We start from the raw sequence: 18,156 nt of genomic DNA, 5'->3' as shown, positions 1-18,156 counted from the left end.
GTCATGTTTGGCTCCCCCGAGTCTGAACCCATACTCTGAGACGCCGCCCAAGCCAATGGGAGTGCCTCCTAAGCCCTGAAAGGCCACACCGCGGAAGTGTTAACTCAGACTTTGCAACGCCGCAGCATAACTCTACAGTGGCAAAGGTTATGAGCTAACTGGAGCTACAGAACAAAACACAGTGATTGAACCAACAAAAGCACGTCGGAAACTAACGCAAACAACGTCACAGAGAAACATACACCTTAAAAGAATTATAACACACACAAAAACGTGTGTGATGCTTGTTTCACCTGCCAGTTAATGATACGCGTGTCATTCTTGTTTATATTAATGTTATATTATATTATCATTAAAATAAAAGGTTTTTGGCCCACTAGCAATACCCTCGCTGGCCCACCAGTGGTCCCTGGCCCACAGGTTGAGAATCACCGACATGGCCTGGGCCGACAGCACAGTGGTCAGGGCGCCCTAGGCTGCCATGCCAGGCTGACAGCGTGACGCAGGTTCGAATCCCAATCCTGACGACCTTTGCTGCGCGTCACTCCCCATCTCTTTCACCATTTCCTGTCAGTATATTGTCCTATCAATAAAGGAGAAAAAAAAGAAGAAAAAAATGTATGGACCATACCTTATTATGGGTCCATTTGGATCCATTTGTACATTCAGAGTTACGCCAGGGCTTCACTGCAGCCATCGGCCCATCGGGCCCCTTTTTAACCAATACAGGGTGCTCCACTGCCGACGTTCGTTACCTTGCGCGTTGCGTTTTAATGGCGTCACCCATTCGCCACGGTTTATCTTTTGACGCCGTCCAAATGCAACACAATGCAGCACGGTCAGTGGAGCTCCGGCGTTAAGGGGGTCGTTGCAAATAAAACACTTGAGAACCACTAGTACTTGGACTCCTATAATGTTCCATACGTAGTGTGTCATAGTATTAAGTGTCATACATATTCTGAAGAAATCCTGGAGACTTGACATTCAGTAATTGGGTCTTATGTTAAAAATAAGAATATTATAATGGCGTGTAAAAAAAGAAAATCTAAAATTTGCCAAAGACAAGACTAAGTCTTTGCCACGGACACATTGATGACCCCTAGCGTACTCATGCTATAATACATCAGAGGGAAAGAGTGCTACTGTGAAATATTGACACTGCTGCCTGTCCTGATTAATTGATTGATATCTTTATTGATCATGAAATAAAAACATAGTCATAACATACATCTGATCTGACCCGACATAATCAAAAGGATAAAAGGATGTGTATGATGTATAGTGTGTGGTGCTGTGAATGCATGAAATGTATAGAGTTCCTGCGTTCATTAGGGCGAGTGCCATAGATCAGTGGTTCCACAAAGTGGGGTCCCAGGCGTCGCTGAGGCAGTTCCAGGGGGTCCCCAGCTAAATTATAGTTTGGAACCAAATGGACCCTTATGGGTCTGTAACTCAGAGTGTACAAAACATTTGTACACTCTCAGAGTAAAATTAACATTGATTTTACAATTTAAATTGGGGTCCCAGAGATAGAAATGCCATTAAATGGGGGGTCCGTAGCCCAATGCAAGTCCAACTGGGGGTCCTTGAAATGAAACGGGTTGAGAATCACTGCTAGAGTCGATCTTCTTTTATGGGGGTCCCTGGCATATATTTTCTAATGGGGGTCCACCGACGGGGCTAATTAGTGTCAATTTGGGGGTCCTTGACATGAAAAAGTTTGGGAACCACTGCCATAGATTAGCTGCACACCAGTGAGATTATTTCACAACATAGCCCAACCTTACGTGTATTATTGCGATTATACTACAGTTTTACTATCAATATTTAATGACATGATAAAACCGTTCCCTCTCCCTTCGTAGCACATCCAGGTCCTTGTTTGAAAGAGGGATAAAATCTTAATTGGGCCCATTTGGGGGTATTTTTTGATGCATGCAGGCCGTTCGTCAATTTAGGGTACATTCATTGTAAAATAAAAATGTATCAAAGGAGATTTGTTCAAACCCAACAGGTGTGACGTGTCGTTATGATTAATCCCCCCCCCAGTAGCAAACTGATAATGGTTAATGTTCCGTTGTTCTTTCTTGGCAGCTGGCAGCCGTTGCCAGGTTACAGGTATAATAAGCTAGGTAAATAAGGCTGAGTGATACTTTTATAGAGATGCGGTTGTTTTTTCATGACTGCCGTTTTCAGAATATAGTGGCACTGATTACAATGGCCCTCAACCTATCAAAAATACTAAGTGTAGTATAAGTATAAGTGTAGTATACACATCACACAATTCCCAGTCACAGTTAAAACCATTCAAATCAATAGTATACTTTGGGTACCTGGTTATCACAGAAAACCATGAACTGCCCTGGGGTGCCCTCTAGTGGTGTGTTCTTGCAGCTGCGGGGGTTAATTCACTTCCAGCCTAATATTTACAAATATGTTCATGAGGAGATTGTCATACCCAGTAGTTACTTTCATTCAGGCACTGGCAAAGAAATGCTAACCATATTGTGCTTGTATGGTGGCATTTGGCACACAGACACACGCACACGCGCGCACACACACACACACACACACACACACACACACACACACACACACACACACACACACACACACACACACACACACACACACACACACACCCACACACACACACACACTGAAAGATCCACTACCCAAAAAGGTCATTTATTTTCCTATGGCTAATGTCTTTTTGAAGCTTCATAGCTTCAATTGCACTCTGCATATCTCCAAAGCATTAACCACTTGAAAACACCACAGTTCATATTTTCATAATGCACAGTACTTTGCTTGGATGCTATTGGTGCATTTTTTTACCCCGTACCATACACACCAGAAGGACATTTGATGTAATTCCTTGACCTTTAGGTCTTCAGCATGGAGTTTTGTTTTGAAACCCTGCATGCACATTTGTTGCCTTGTATTTTACTCTGCATCCATCCGTCTGTGTGTGTTTCAGTGAAAACAGAGTGTGTGTCAGAGGGCGAGGAGGACGAGGAAGAAGAGGAGGACGAGGACGAGGAGGTGGTGAAGGACACCTTCCTGGTAGAGGAGATTCTCCAACAGGGAGACACAACCATCATCTACCCGGAGGCTCCCGAGGAGAGAGGAGGCTCAGATGAAAATGGTACCTACAGACAATCAGCTAGACGACCTGCAGCTTGCTTACAATTCATAGAACTCAACTATAGAACACTACTAACCAGTGGTGGAAAAAGTACTTTTTTTTAAGTAAAACTAAGTATCAATACTGCAATGTAGAAATACTCCCTTACAAGTAAATGTCTGGTAATCACACTTGGGGTAAAAGTACAAAAGTATTGTCGTCACAATATACGTAAAATACCAAAATAATACTCATTATGCAGATTGTCCCGTTTTACAAGGTATCATTATGTATAAAATCTATTCAAATCTTGTGGAAATAGCAGATCCACAAGCGCACAATGCTCTGCTATTTTCAAATATTCAAAGTTTAAATAGGGCTGAAGTGGTTAATTAATGTGTGTTTTGTAATAAGAATTCAAAAAGGTCTACTACTCCTACTACTAAAGTTTTCAAATAATTTTGTAGTGGAGCTTTAACGACCTTACAGGCATATGCTAAACGTATTTAATTTAGACAGCATATTATGTAGACATAGCACTCTATAGTGTATATTAGTATAGACTATTTCTATGTATTTAATATATTACCATGTGTTGTTGCTTACCGTAAATCGCTCTGGATTAAGAGTGTCTGCTAAATGATTGAATTGTAATTGTAAATTTTGTAAAACATCAAAACGTCATCAATTAAAAATAACATAAATAAATACATCTAGGAATAAATCATTCCTGTTCAAGTTGTACAGTAGCATATAAAACAGAAGTGCGGTAACAAGTACTTTTTCCACCACTTATCATCGTCATTGTACCATACATTTTATCTTTATCAAACTCGTTATATTATAAATTAATACAAGTAATGCCATATTGCATCTCCACATGTCCTCTTGCCACCCCCATGCAGGCACTCCGGATTCCTTCTCCCAGTTGCACACCTGTCCGTACTGTTCCCGCGGCTACAAGCGCAACGCCTCGCTGAAGGAGCACATCAAGTACCGCCACGAGACCAGCGAGGACAACTTCAGCTGCTCCCACTGTAGCTACACCTTCACCTACCGCTCGCAGCTGGAGAGACACATGAGTCACCACAAGAACATGCAGGAACAGGTACTGTACACAGGACAGGACCAGTACTGTACACAGGACAGGACCAGTACTGTACACAGGACAGGACCAGTACTGTACACAGGACAGGACCAGTACTGTACACAGGACAGGACCAGTACTGTACACAGGACAGGACCAGTGGTACCAATGACAACTCTCGTGAGAGAAATAAGCCAAAACCCACTTCCAAAAACAAGACAAAAACAAAACAACAAAACAACAAAAGAGAAATAAGCCAAATCTCCCCTCGAAAAAACAAACCAAAACAAGCCGAATAATATGGCCATAAAAAAAGATTCAATGCATTATCATTATAAATACTATGCATGATAATATTTTATGTTTTAGTAATTTATTATAACATTACACACATACTTTAGCCAGGGCTTAAAGAGTAGAGACACCAGACCGATTATGTCAATCAATGTGATTCACACTACTCCCCGAACATTTATAGTATACATCAAAGAAATGTTGGCTTGTGGCTTGATTTTACAAAAAAGTCACCGCATTTTTTTAAAGCCCCAAAACCCGCAACCTGCGACTAGTCCTTTTACCCCGCAACTCTGGTCCAAAATTAAGTGGACTTGACAACCCTGGACAGGACAGCTAGGGAACCTCATTTGGCACCCTGCCAGTGGGTGTTTTCTCAGTGAGTGGTCAGTTTAGAATACGTGTCTGCTGAATAGTCTGTTGAAATTTCAACAGTTGCTTAATTAACCTGTCCTCAATAAAGTTTTAATGAATTGATTGATCTAATACCCCCCCACCCCAAACATATGGCACTCACCATGGAAATAATTATGCTCTAAAGGTTTTTTTGTGTTTTATCCTTTTGACAGATATGTACTTAGGTCACATTCTCACCTAATACTTCGGTAGACTCAATGTGTATGGGCGGAGAATTTGGGATTCTTGCATATTTAATTTGCTGCGGTTTGCCTTCACACAGATGTCATCCGCAGCAATTGGAAACGCAGCAGGGGGACCTTTATCAATGTGTTCCATTCATAAACTAGCCTACACAGTGAAATCTATGGTGAGAAAATTATACTCACAAGTAAGACACGCGAACGCGGGAACCGAACGCAGCTCGTAAATTGCATTAACAATTCTCCTTTTTTTATTGTTTTGGTTTTTTTTAAGATATTTTTTTAAGTTAAGGTTTTTTAAGTGTCCTACTCCCCACAAGCCCTACACAGTGACAGCACTCGTGTTTATGTGTTTTCTTAAGCAATTGATTAATGTACTCGTCCTCATTTCGTTCAGGGCTTCAGTCTCCTCATTCGACCACGTCTATCCACGGTAACGGGACATCTTTGCGCTGCGTAAAATATGCCTTCTCCGTCTCCAACTGTGTTCAGCTCCTCACCCGCCACATTGTTTGCTTCATTTCCTTTATTTACTGTGGATTGCATTCACACCTGCACCGAATTGTAATCAAGTGCGATTGGAAGCGAAGCGAAACCCCCGTTTTTGCTCGGAGTATAATGCGGTTCTTTGATACGCATTACGATTCGAATGAGCCTTCACACCTGCCAAACGAAGTGCACTTTCTGAAAATGCGCAGCAGGATTGGTTTTAATCGCAGCAAAGCTCTCTGGTGAGAATGTGACCATAGTCATTCATTCAATCATTCAAACCTTTATTTATTCTCGAGAGACATTGAGATTTCCCTCATTTGCAGTGTCATCGAGATACAGTAGCCTACACCTACAACATAACATAACATAACATAACATAACATAACATAACATAACATAACATAACATAACATAACAAACAAAAACAACAAAACAGAACAGAAACATTTCTTCATTGTGTCATCTAAGGTCGCATTCTCACCTAATACTTCGGTAGACTCGAATGCGTATGGGAGGAGAAATGGGATTCTTGCATATTTAATTGGCTACGGTTTGCCTTCACACTGTCATGATCCGCAGCAATTGGAAACGCAGCAGGGGGGACCTTTATCAATGTGTTACATTCATAAACTAGCCTACACAGTGAAATGATAAATCTATGGTGATAATTATACTCATAACGTGCATTATGTGTCGTGCCGACGGTCTGGGACTGCCCCCCCCTCTCTCGCTCTCTCACTATAAGCACGCAGCCACGCACGCACTGTTCTTTTGGGCATGGAGGCACAGCGCTGAGCGCACTGATATAACAGACAGCAGCGCAAAATGTTTACAAGTTTATCGAGATGAAAGTTCCTACTCCCCACTAGTCCCCACGCAGTGACAGCACTCCATGTTTACGGCACGCACAGACAGACAGAATATTCTGTAGGCTATAATACTATTACACTGCACTGCAGTGTTTGTGTTTTCTTAAGCAATTGATTAATGTACTCGTCCTCATTTCGATCAGGGCTTCAGTCTCCACTCTCCTCATTCGACCACGTCTATCCACGGTAACGGGACATCTTTGCGCTGCGTAAAATATGCCTTCTCCGTCTCCAACTGTGTTCAGCTCCTCACCCGCCTGACGTATGTTTGCTTCATTTCCTGTATTTGCTGCGGATTGCATTCACACCTGCACCGAATCGTAGTCAAGCGCGATTGGAAGCGAAGCGAAACCCCCGTTTTTGCTCGGAGTAAAATGCGGTTCTTTGTTGCGCATTAGGATTCGAAAGAGCCTTCACACCTGCCAAACGAAGCGCACTTTCTGAAAATGCGCAGCAGGATTCGTTTTAATCGCAGCAAAGCTCTCTGGTGAGAATGCGACCTAATTCATACATTACAAAACAGTTGCAGACACTAAATTGACCGTATGTAATGAGCAGATCTTTAATTTAAGCTGTAAATCATTCCACGTGGTTGGGGCACTAAAACAAAAGGCTGTTTTCCCCAGTCATACAGTACAGTCAGTCATGTACAGTATTATGCATTTTAACACAAACTCAATCAATCAACCAACCAATCAATCAATCAATCAATCAATCAATCAATCAATCAATCAATCAATCAATCAATGTGACAGGCAACAGCGACAGACACTGAGGCTGTTTTACCAGTTGTGTAATTTTTTCTATGGCTATTGTATTTTTGAAGCTTGGCCGTTTATTGCATTCTGTATAGCTCCTAAGCATTAACCACTTAAAAACACTAATGTATTAGGTACAGTACTTCACTGACCGGGGTCCGCCAGGGACCTATACTTGGACCACAATGTTTCTCCCCCTACACAAACTTCAAGAAATTAAGTTGAAGGGGATGTATACATTTGTGTAAAGTTAAAGCTCTGAATTCCATCCTATAAAGCTTGAGGAACCGAATATAAGTGGCCACATGTTCTTTTCTGTCTCTCAATTACTTTGAATGGTGTGCTCGCCGTTGTTGATAGTGTTGAGTGTTTGTTCAGCACTGCGTTGTGAGCTTGTAGATCTGCTATGTTTTCCAAATGGTCGCCTATTATGACGTGGCCAGAGTAGGGAGCATTCAGGTGAGGTGAGGTGAAACATCATACACTTAAATGCCAGTCAAAAGGAGCCTCATTAAATGAACAAGGAAGAATGCAGGGAGATTGAGTGAAACAAAACAAGCCCCCCCCCCTCCCTCCCCTGTCATCTGACACCTGAGTGACACAAAACAAGCACTCCCCCGTCACCTGACACCACCATGTGGTCAGGGTTCTCCAGACAATGAGGAAGTCACAGTGCAGTGCTCTGAATGTGCTGCTGTGCTGTGCCTAGTAGTGCATACTCTTGGATTACCCACATTCTGCAGGATCAATTCTATGCATGCTTCAAAAGGATATGGAATAATACATTTGTGCAAAGAAAAAGGTACTGTAAAGCTCCTTCAGGGATGTTTAATAATTGGCATTTACATGGACATATTGAGCAGAGACTATGTTTTTCTGAGGATTTAAACCACACCTTGATGGTCCATATGTGTGGAGTGGGACTTTCATTTAAATCTGAGCTAGTACTTCTGCAACCAAATGGATTCCAGAAGAGTGTATTTGTATACATTTTAATACTGGGAATTTTACTTGGTCAGTGAGAGCACATGGTGAACGAGTACAGCAATTAAAATGACTGGAACTTGTTTTAGCCTACAAAACTGTTGGCCAATTCCAAAATTCACCATGTTCATTTACTATTTAGCTGCTGAAACTGATTTTGACAGAGTGTCCAAGCATGGTGGGTTACCTGATAGGCCAATGCAACTAGGCACTGCCACTGGGGATAATGGTTGCAAGGAGTTGCATGTTGCAAGGAGTTGCATTGATGTGGACTGGCCTTACTAGGTCAATGTTTGGTGTGTATCAGAAAAGACAAGCAAAATACAATATACCATTTGCAATAAATGATAGACTGCAGAGGCTGTTACTATAGCTTTGCCTGGAATTGCATGGGTGAAATAGGCACTCTGAATACATAAATAAATACAAATAATATAAATAATGGTATGCTTTTTTAGAGTAAAGTATGCTAATTCAATACAACTGATGGTTGTATTTGGTCTCCCTGCATGCTCTATTATTGAGACATTTAGAGTGTGTCAAAGGTCAAGTTTCACCTAGACACAGGATCTGACACGAAGATTAAACGTATTCCCTATTAGCTCATTGATAAATATGTCAGCACTTCTTGCACAGCAAACCGGTTCAAATCCAGGGTAGAAGACGAGGAAAGTTACATAGTGCCAGAAGTCTGTTGGGCAACTCTGTCCGTGGCTCGTTCAATGGAGCTCTTGCACAAGCTCTGCTAAAAGACGGAGGCGGGGGGGAAAATCTTCTCCTCCGACAACAATAGATACATTGGCTGCCCCATTCGCACCTTTTAACCAAGTTACAAAACCTGCCAATTTGTGCATATCAATGGTCTATGTGTGACCAGTTAAGTACTGTAGTCTGCAGGTAGGCATAGCATATAGTAGGCCATAGGCTACTGCCAGTTGTCCATGAGAATGGATAATATTCCTGCATTCATGAATTAAATGTGCAGAGAATTCTAATTGGCCCAGTCACATATTTATTCCACCCTACGCGGCTGCATAATGCAGCTATAGCCGTAACAGAATAATAATAAAACGCATGAATAAATCAGAACAGCTAAGTATGAACAAGGAAGCTTTCCTGTCTTTTATCAGTGCTAGTTAATCAGTAAGGGGCGACCAGGTGCACACCCAGGGGTTATCTCACCTCACCTCAGGACAGCCCCTACCTCCGTCGCACACAGTCTAGATCAGAGGGGGGCTGGGCACCAAGGTTATCCACATGCGATAGAAAGGGCTGCCGAGCTTCATTCAGTATTTTTCAGTTGCTCAAGTACTCTATAGTGTATTTTCAGTACTGCACAATGAGTACTTTTGCTTTTGGTACTTAAAGTACATTTTTGTTTCTAATACTTTTGTACTTTTGCTCAAAACTTGAGTACCGTACTTGTAACATTAACAAACTATTTGCACAATAGGGTATTGATACTTTTGTGAAAAATGTGAGTCCTTCTTCCATCACTGGTATGCCCCAATACATTTGGTATTTTATGGTGGATGTGCTTTCAATAAATTAGTATCAGCAGCATTCAAACCCCGAGAGGCACATTGAAATGATAAACTGCTGAGGCAATTTTGTTATAACACAGCATTTAGCTTAGTTAGAGCTCAATGCAAAGAAAAAGCAAAGTGAATTAGTCACCACCATGACCATGATAATGTCAACCCAACAACAACACAACACATTTTACTCTGCGCTAAGGGCAAATATTTGATAATTACCCAACAGTCAAGAAGGTCAAGAGGAGCCTTACCCCTGGAAGGCGCCAAAGGGTGTTTGTGTTTCTGTGCCAATAGCATAGAGCAGGTTCTGTGCTATTACTGCAGAGATAAGCTAACATTACAAGCAAGCAAATTGTGGACAGAAAAACAGCATACCTTTTTATTTAACCTTGTTTCTTCCTGGGCTCATCGTCATCGCTTTCCAAAAACGGATGGTACAACATGGTGTTTGGTGCCGGCCAGTGTGAAATACCTACTAAGTATTCCTTGAGTATGCAACAAGTCCAACGAGTCATGTCATGTTCTTGTCATTGTTGGCGTGGTTTATTGTCATTCCTCGCACGGTTGGAAATACAAATCAGGGAAATAAGATACTCCGTGTCTCTTCCCGGTGTCGTCATTACAACCATGCACAATATAATTAGATGGTTTATTCTGCACAAAAGTAACACAAATCATGCAAACAAGTTGTTTTGTTTTGTGTAGAATTGCAATTTAAAATACCTAATGTAACCCAGATAAAATAAGTGATCACATAAAAACACTGACAATAATCAATACCTATAGTACATAGTAGTAGTATAGTGTTAACGCTCTAGATTTTTAAACCAATGTGTGTCCAGAAGTTAATAAACGGACAGATAGCTCTAAGCCAGTTAGACACCAGTGTCAAAACTGCTCTAAGCATATCAGAAGCTAGAGTAAACGCTTAGTTCCGCCCCTCACCTCCATGCTACTTCCTTGTTGGATAGGTTTGCCCTGGAGAAAGAGAGCACATGTGATCCAGAGAAGAGAGAAAAGAACTGAATAATTATCAAGTTAGTTATCAACCTAGACTTTGTGGTCAAAGTCCTAACATAAAGTAAACCGCTGAGGTGAAAACTGAAGATGAATCTACTCGCTTACCTGTCATCCTTCAACCTTGTGGAAGGATTTTTGAGGGGAGTTTTCTGAAGAAAAGAATTGGCCAGGTGTTTTTGGAGGGATTATTCCAGTCCTCCAAAGCAGCCCACCAGACCAGACATCGTGAAGATTTGCATGTGAAGATTTAGCTTTTCCTTGGACAGCGGATATCTATATTCAATCAGTTTGCTACACTACGCGCGTGGTAGGACTGTGTGCACTCACATTCACTATTGAGTCCTGCATTATAAATAGTAGTGGGACTCACATATTCAATTCACCTGGAGGGGGGGGGGGGGTTACAATGTGGGTTTAGTGAGATTGGTAAATTTGAGGCACTGTGGGCCCTATTTGCGTCAGTGCTAAACCCCTTATCCCTTAACTTCTTTGCTGTTTTTACTATTTTGAAAAACATTTTTGAATAGTTCAAATAGTCGATCTACAAGCTCACAACGTGTCGATGTAGATCAGCTTGTTGAACAATTTGAAAATGTTTTTTCCAAATAGTAAAAAATGCACAGAAGTTTAGGGTTAAGGGGTAAGGCACTGACAAAAATATGGCCGTGTTTTTAAGCCCTTTGTTTCTTTTTGAAATTTGATATGCATTATAATGTAATTACTCAAGGGCTCAAGTGCTCATAATGCTATATTTATTTTTTGCTTCGTAATGCTTTATAACCATGATAATAACACTTTATAAAGCATAAATGGCATATGGTATCATTATGCAATGCTTTTACATTGAGGAGGACTGTTGCTGAAGGTTGAGTACGGGTTGCTGGTAGGCCACTCATTTTCTTAGATTAGATCTAAAGTAAACCCCCAGGTGCACCTAGACATTTAACTAGACCTAAGAAACCAAGCTAAACCTAGAGGTAAGCTGACAAAAGCCCTTCTAAAATAAGGGGGTTTTTACATTCCAGACAGGATCATGCGTTATCATATTTCGTGGTGTTTGTATTTTATAATACACAAGGCATATCTTTCTTTGTTCCGTTTATGGTCTGGTCTCTAGTGTTATTTTATGCTTACCGTTCTCCTTCTGAACCTAGAGTTATGATCCATAACTGAGGGTAAGGTATTATCACGTAGAGGGTGCTACATTAACTTTTCCACTGAGTGGTATGGATTGCATTTCTTTGTGGGTCAGACAGACGCCAGAGGCTTCATGCTCCACTCAATGCATTCTGGTATATGTAGGAGCTGTTAGACGGGCTCTATGAGCTGGAAATAGTGTACAGTGAGGATGATTATTGCTTCAATGCACTACATCAGTGGTTTTCAACCTTTTTCATGTCCATTATTTATTTCACCGTTTGATGACATTTAGCCTCTCCGACCCAACACTTAAAATATTTTGTTATTGTTGGATATGATTTTTATTTTAATGTTAATCTAAATATTGAATCAAGCAACTTAAAAACTTTTGTGGTGCTCACAAAAGCCTGAGTAGACGTTAAAATGACCCTAAACATGTTTGAAAGTGAAAATATCCCTTTAAGTGGCCAAGTGAGTGGATCTTCTAATCACTCTCTCTCACCTGTCTCTTTCTCTGTGTGCTCCCTCCAGCGCCACGTGGCTCCCACAGCCGGCGGGAACCGCAAGTTCAAGTGTACCGAATGTGCCAAGGCTTTCAAATACAAGCACCACCTGAAAGAGCACCTACGCATCCACAGTGGTGAGTACAATAATTAATGGACACTGCTCTGGCAACCACAGAGAACACACGTGCGTCGTGCACACATACTCAAGCTGTTAGTTGGTTGGCTGTTGTACGCTGTACCTCCTTTCATTAAGAATGTATATGTGTTCTCATTTCTGTTCTCTCACGCTCGCTCGCTTGCTGTAATCGAGGTCTCTGCTCAAGCCGTTAGTTGGTTGGCTGTAGTACGCCGTACCTCCTTTCATTAAGAATGTTCTCATTTCTGTTTTCTGATTGCAGTTGTTAAATCTACACACTGTTTGTATGTCATAAATTATAACAATAATACAATTGTAAAATAATAACTCTTATAGAGGGTATGCGTGTGACATCATCATCAAACCCGGAAAAACTACTTTCTGGCCTTGACAGTCCATACATCCGAACAGAAAACTTGAATTGTATTTGCCACAGACAAATGTGTTTCATTTTAATTCTTTTTTTTTTTTAACCCAGACTGATTGATGTGTCATTGTGCTCTCCACAGGAGAGAAGCCATACGAATGCTCCAACTGTAAGAAGCGATTCTCACACTCAGGCTCCTACAGCTCCCACATCAGCAGCAAGAAGTGTGTGGCCAGCGCGACCGCCAACGGTGTTCCCCGGCCGCAAATCAAACCAGCAGCGCCCACTGCCCCACCGCCTGGACCCATCATCACCATGGCCCGCACCTTGGCTCCCACCCGCGTAGTCGTGAAAGAGGACCCCGAAATCAAACAGCACCCCATCATCCAGATCAAGTCAGAACCTATGGAGTACGTTTGCAAGCCGGTGGCGGCAGCGCCAACGGCGCCGACATTAACCAACGGGGTGGTAAACGGGGGTGTGGCCGTGGCACAGACGACAATCGCAACGCTGTCCACGACGACGGGCCTGCCGCCAGGCGTCGCCATGGTGGTACCCACGGTAGGCCTGGTGTCGCCGTTCAGCATCAACCTGAGCGACCTGCAGAACGTCCTCAAAGTGGCCATGGACGGCAACATCCTGAGGCAGGTGCTGGGCACGGCCAACGGCGGCAAGCAGGGCATCCTGTTGCAGCCGGCCCAGCAGCAGATCATCAGCCTGCCGGCCTTCGTGGACCAGGACGGGACGACCAAGATCATCATCAACTACAGTGTCAACCCCGCCGCCCCCGCCACCGCCGCCCCCCTGATCCTCAAAAAGGACGCTGCTCCTCCCACCACTACCAAGACCATCACCACCCTCTCTGAAATGGTCCAGCCGTCGGACGCAGACGTGCAAAAGCTCCCCACGGACCTCAGCATCGTCAAGACGGAGCCCAGAGAGTACGAGCCCATTAGAACAACGGAGACGAAAGTGGCTCAGCCGGCCACAGAGACTGTTCAGACGGCAAACCCGGAGGCCGCTGAGACGCCCAAAGCACAGAGCTCCAGCACCTGTTTGCTCTGTGATGAGTGTCCCGACGGCCTGGAGGCTCTACACCTCCTCCAGCACCGCAAAGCAGCCAATGGGGAGGCGGTGGACTCGGCTGCCCTGGACCCCTCGTTCGCCGCTCTGCTGAATGACGCGGGAGTAACCCTGGAGGAGGCGGAACCTGTGGACGACCTCCTCTCCCTCCTCAAAACGTACTTTGCCTCCAATGCCAATCCGAGCAAGGAGGAGCTGGCCAAGCTCTCAGACTCCCTCGCCATTCCCGTGGAAGTTGTCAGGAAGTGGTTTGCCAAGATGAAGGCTGGGAAATCGGTGTCTGAGAAGACTCAGGCTGCAACTCAGAACGGAGACCTAGACAAGGGCTCTGCCCAAGAGACGCCTGCCAAATCCCTTACTGGTACATCCATTACACCACTAAACTCACTCATCGTTGTCAAAAGTGAGCCAGAAGACCCAGAACTCCAGGACACCCAAGCTGAACCCCTGGACCTTTCCTTGCCCAAGCAGACACCGACTGGATCTGACAACCCAAAGTCCCCAGCGCCAACCAAACAGCAGGAGAAGCCCCTTAACCTGACCTCCCCGTCGAGGAAGGACCACATCATAGGTAGTACCATCTACATCACCTCGCCGGAGACCGGCCTTGTCACAGCAGCCCAGCTGCCCACTCTGGTGGCCCTTGCCGGGCAGGGCACAGTGGGGTGCCTGGGCGCCGTCGGCACTGTCACCAAGCGCGCCATCCTCATCCCCCAGCTCACCTACACCTACACCACTACCACTGGCAGCACCACCGCCAAGACCGTCGTGCTGAATGGACACAAGGTCTGTAGGAGTGGTCTTTAGTTCCCAAGACAGCCTTTCCTTTGTGATTTAAAGCAATGTAACAGTGCTGCTAGTGAATAATCCAGGGATTGGGTTTTTGGTTTTGCACATTATTGTCTGCTTATTTGCAGCAGTCTATATGCATAAAAAACATTTAGGAGGAAGGGAAAAAAAACATATAAAATAATTATTGTTGTCACCTACGTACATAAAGTACTTACTAGTCTAGATTGATTATGTAATATATCTGATAAAAACTACAGAAGGGCGAAAACACAGGAGACTGCAAAAGTATACCCATGATGTAACAACACAGCTGAAGCTAATCAAATTAACAATGGGTGTGTGGGGCGGTGCGTGTTCAAGTCCCGTTCATGACGGCCCTTGCTGCGTGTCTCTCCCCTTCTCTCCCTCTTTCCTTTCTATCTTCACTTGATACTATCAATAAAGGCAGAAATGCCAAAAATATGATAATTATAAAAGCAATATGGGCGTGTGAATGACAGTATTTTATGCTTGGCACGCCCACAGCTATCCATTATTAATTTTACTAGCTGCAGCTGCATTGCTTACTAGCCTGCCATGTTTTACCCTTCTCCAACAAAAGAACAAATACACTCGGCATGTAAACATCCTCTTCCCATCCAAACAAAGTGGGAAAACTCACATTTATTCTACTCAGAGTAAAACTATAACACTCTGGATTGTAATGCGTAGACTACATATCGAAGTAGAGACTCCCTGATTTATTTATTACTTTCGTTATCTTCTTCAGAACACGTGAGAACACTTTGTACATTTATGAAACAAACTTAATACAGTAAGTGCTGTGAGTGGGAAAAGCTCAACGTTTACTCTGTGTCCTGGCTAAGTCATTTGGGCTCCATCCAGGCAGAGACCTCTGTTGTGATGACCGGGTGAGGTTAACCAACACCGCCCGTGTGCATGACTGCTGTAGACATTACAATAGCAGCAGCAGTTGGATTCTCTCCCAGAAAAAAAGGGTGGGGAGGGGCCGGTGGTCAGGTAGAGCAGACGCATTTACATTTGCCAGGCTGGTCATGTGAAACCCCCCTTATATGTCCGTCATGTTGACACAGGTGTCCCCACCTGGTGTTGCTGCTGTCCAACGCAAATGCCTATGTAATGTATAAAAACATGGTGCCTCAATCTGAGACTTATTTGAATGCCTAAAATGTTATTTAAACCAATCTTGCATGTACTGTATATATGTTACTACAATATACAGTAGTACATGTGAAGTGGTTGGAGGTGGTCTACCTGCTCTTCCACTGAAAAATGTAGACCATGACAATGTTAATGAAGTTATTTGAAGCAGATGGCTCACCGGATTGGACACTAGATGGAGAGGTTGTAGCTTTAACCTCCTATTCCTAAACCATATATACTTTGTTGAAGGTATATTCTGTTTACCATAAATGGCTGATCTACAAGCTCACAACATGACACGTTGTGACCCTGTACATTTGCTATTTTCACCGAACGTTCACATATAATGACATGCCCAGAATAGGAGGGTGAGGGTTCATAGGGGTTAACCCATTCTGACCTGAGATCAGATTCATACGAGGTTTCCAACTGGACACACACTGGTCTGATGAACCCATTCTGACCTGAGATCAGATTCTAAAAATGTCAGTCGCTCTTCAATTTTTCTAAAATAGCAGACCTACAAGCTCGTATCGCGCCACTCGGTGGCGCGATATGAGCTTGTAGATCTGCTATTTTTCAATAGGTAAAGCATAACATGATGCTAAACACCAAAATGGGTGCCCGGTCAGAATGGGTTAATATCAGAATGACTAGAGCACCAAAGTCTGACGTCAATCCACAGGTTCGGGTACTTTTTATTTGCATTTGTAATCCCCATAGGGGGATTTTAGACCGCCTCATATAAGAACTGTGTTTGAAAAATAAACATGTCATCCCGGCCGTTTCACTCATGGATATGAAGAATCAACTGACTGAGAGAGAACGCTATTGTTACTGCTACTGAATTAGTTACATTTTCGCTAGAAACGGACTGTATCATATATGAGTGACTGACTGTCGCAAACGATACAGAGACACGTCCCTGACAATAACGCAGAGACAGCTTGTTCATTTTTGGACCACAATGCTTATATGAAACGATTTGAAGATGACCCCATGTTATTCTCCATAGAGAAATGACTTCTGTGAACCAGGCAGAACCAGGGGATGCGCGAGTGACGTCAGGACTTCGGCACTCTATAATGACATTTGCTAATTATTGTTGCATATCTCCTTCGGTTTGCAGCAACAGAAAAAGCCAGAAATCAGCACAGAGGTTGTGAGCCCGACAGAAGACCCAAATGACTCTGACTCGGCCTGGCAGCCCTACAAGAAGCGGCGGTTGTTGGACAATGGCGTTTTCCCTTGTGACCTGTGTGACAAGGTGTTCCAGAAAGGCAGCTCTCTGCTCAGGCATAAATATGAGCACACAGGTATCCTCCAACTCCTTTTTCTATACAAGCTTATACAATTAATTGTGTACCACCAACCCTAACCCAGAGCCATAGAGTAAGACAGAGTTAAGACAACTCTGTTCACTTCACGGGGCCAGTCCAATGGCGGCTCTCTTACATAGACTTCTATACATAGACTAATGCATTGGAGTCTATGGGCTTGCGCGAGTATAACCACATGACCGGGCTGTTTTCTGCCTCCTCAATGTCGCGACTCTGTCTTATACTCTATGGCTCTGCCCTAAACCAATGGTTCCCAAACGCTTTAGCGAGACCCAAAAGATTAAATTGATGAACATTGCCGATCTACAAGCTCACAACATGTAACATTGTGAGCTTGTAGATCTGCTATTTTCACTATACTTCTTAAAAGTTGTAAAAATATATATAATTTATTACATTTCTTAGTTTTTTGTATTCATTTATTTATTAAATTCTTTTGAAAAATGTTCGAATTTATTTAGATAATAATGAGAAACTGAACAAAATGTGGGTAAAAAATAAATTTCAAAATTTAGGAAACAAAACCACCCACAAAAAGGTGTCTCCAACACACAAATGGGTCCCGACCCAGTGTTTGGGAAACAGTGACCTAACCCATGAGACATGAGACGTGCATGTGCACGGCTGAAACATCAGCCTGTCTTGGGGTGACTGAGATATGATACATTCTGTAGATTGAGTGAGCCATCGGTCACTTGAATGTGTGCAGATGATGGCCTTAGCAGCCAGCCGAAGTAATAAAAAAGTAAGGACATTGTTTCAGCATCAGAGTGTACCGTACTACTTCTAGTACTCTCTCTGGTACTAGTACACTACTATACTAGTACTGTATCACTTGATAAAATCAAGTGTTCAACCTA

The 18,156-nt window shown here is 43.1% G+C and overlaps 1 protein-coding gene across 1 annotated transcript in view; it reads left to right on the top strand.

Annotated features, from left to right (window-relative positions):
* Positions 1–18,156, top strand: part of LOC308326044 (zinc finger E-box-binding homeobox 1-like) — a gene marked incomplete at its 3' end in the record, with an annotated part of 79,476 nt that overhangs the window by 59,471 nt on the left and 1,849 nt on the right. Inside the window, exons 3-7 of the mRNA XM_080778855.1 lie at positions 2,981–3,148; positions 4,033–4,235; positions 12,440–12,548; positions 13,060–14,786; positions 17,086–17,272. Of these exons, the coding sequence (XP_080634981.1) occupies positions 2,981–3,148; positions 4,033–4,235; positions 12,440–12,548; positions 13,060–14,786; positions 17,086–17,272 (2,394 nt within the window). The remainder of the gene's footprint in view (positions 1–2,980; positions 3,149–4,032; positions 4,236–12,439; positions 12,549–13,059; positions 14,787–17,085; positions 17,273–18,156) is intronic.

This window comes from Protomyctophum bolini (genome assembly GCF_963924005.1).
Source record: "Protomyctophum bolini genome assembly, chromosome: 12".
Taxonomy (NCBI): Eukaryota; Metazoa; Chordata; class Actinopteri; order Myctophiformes; family Myctophidae; genus Protomyctophum; species Protomyctophum bolini.
The sequence above is the reverse complement of the archived record's forward strand: the minus strand, read 5'-3'. Positions and strand labels throughout refer to the sequence as shown.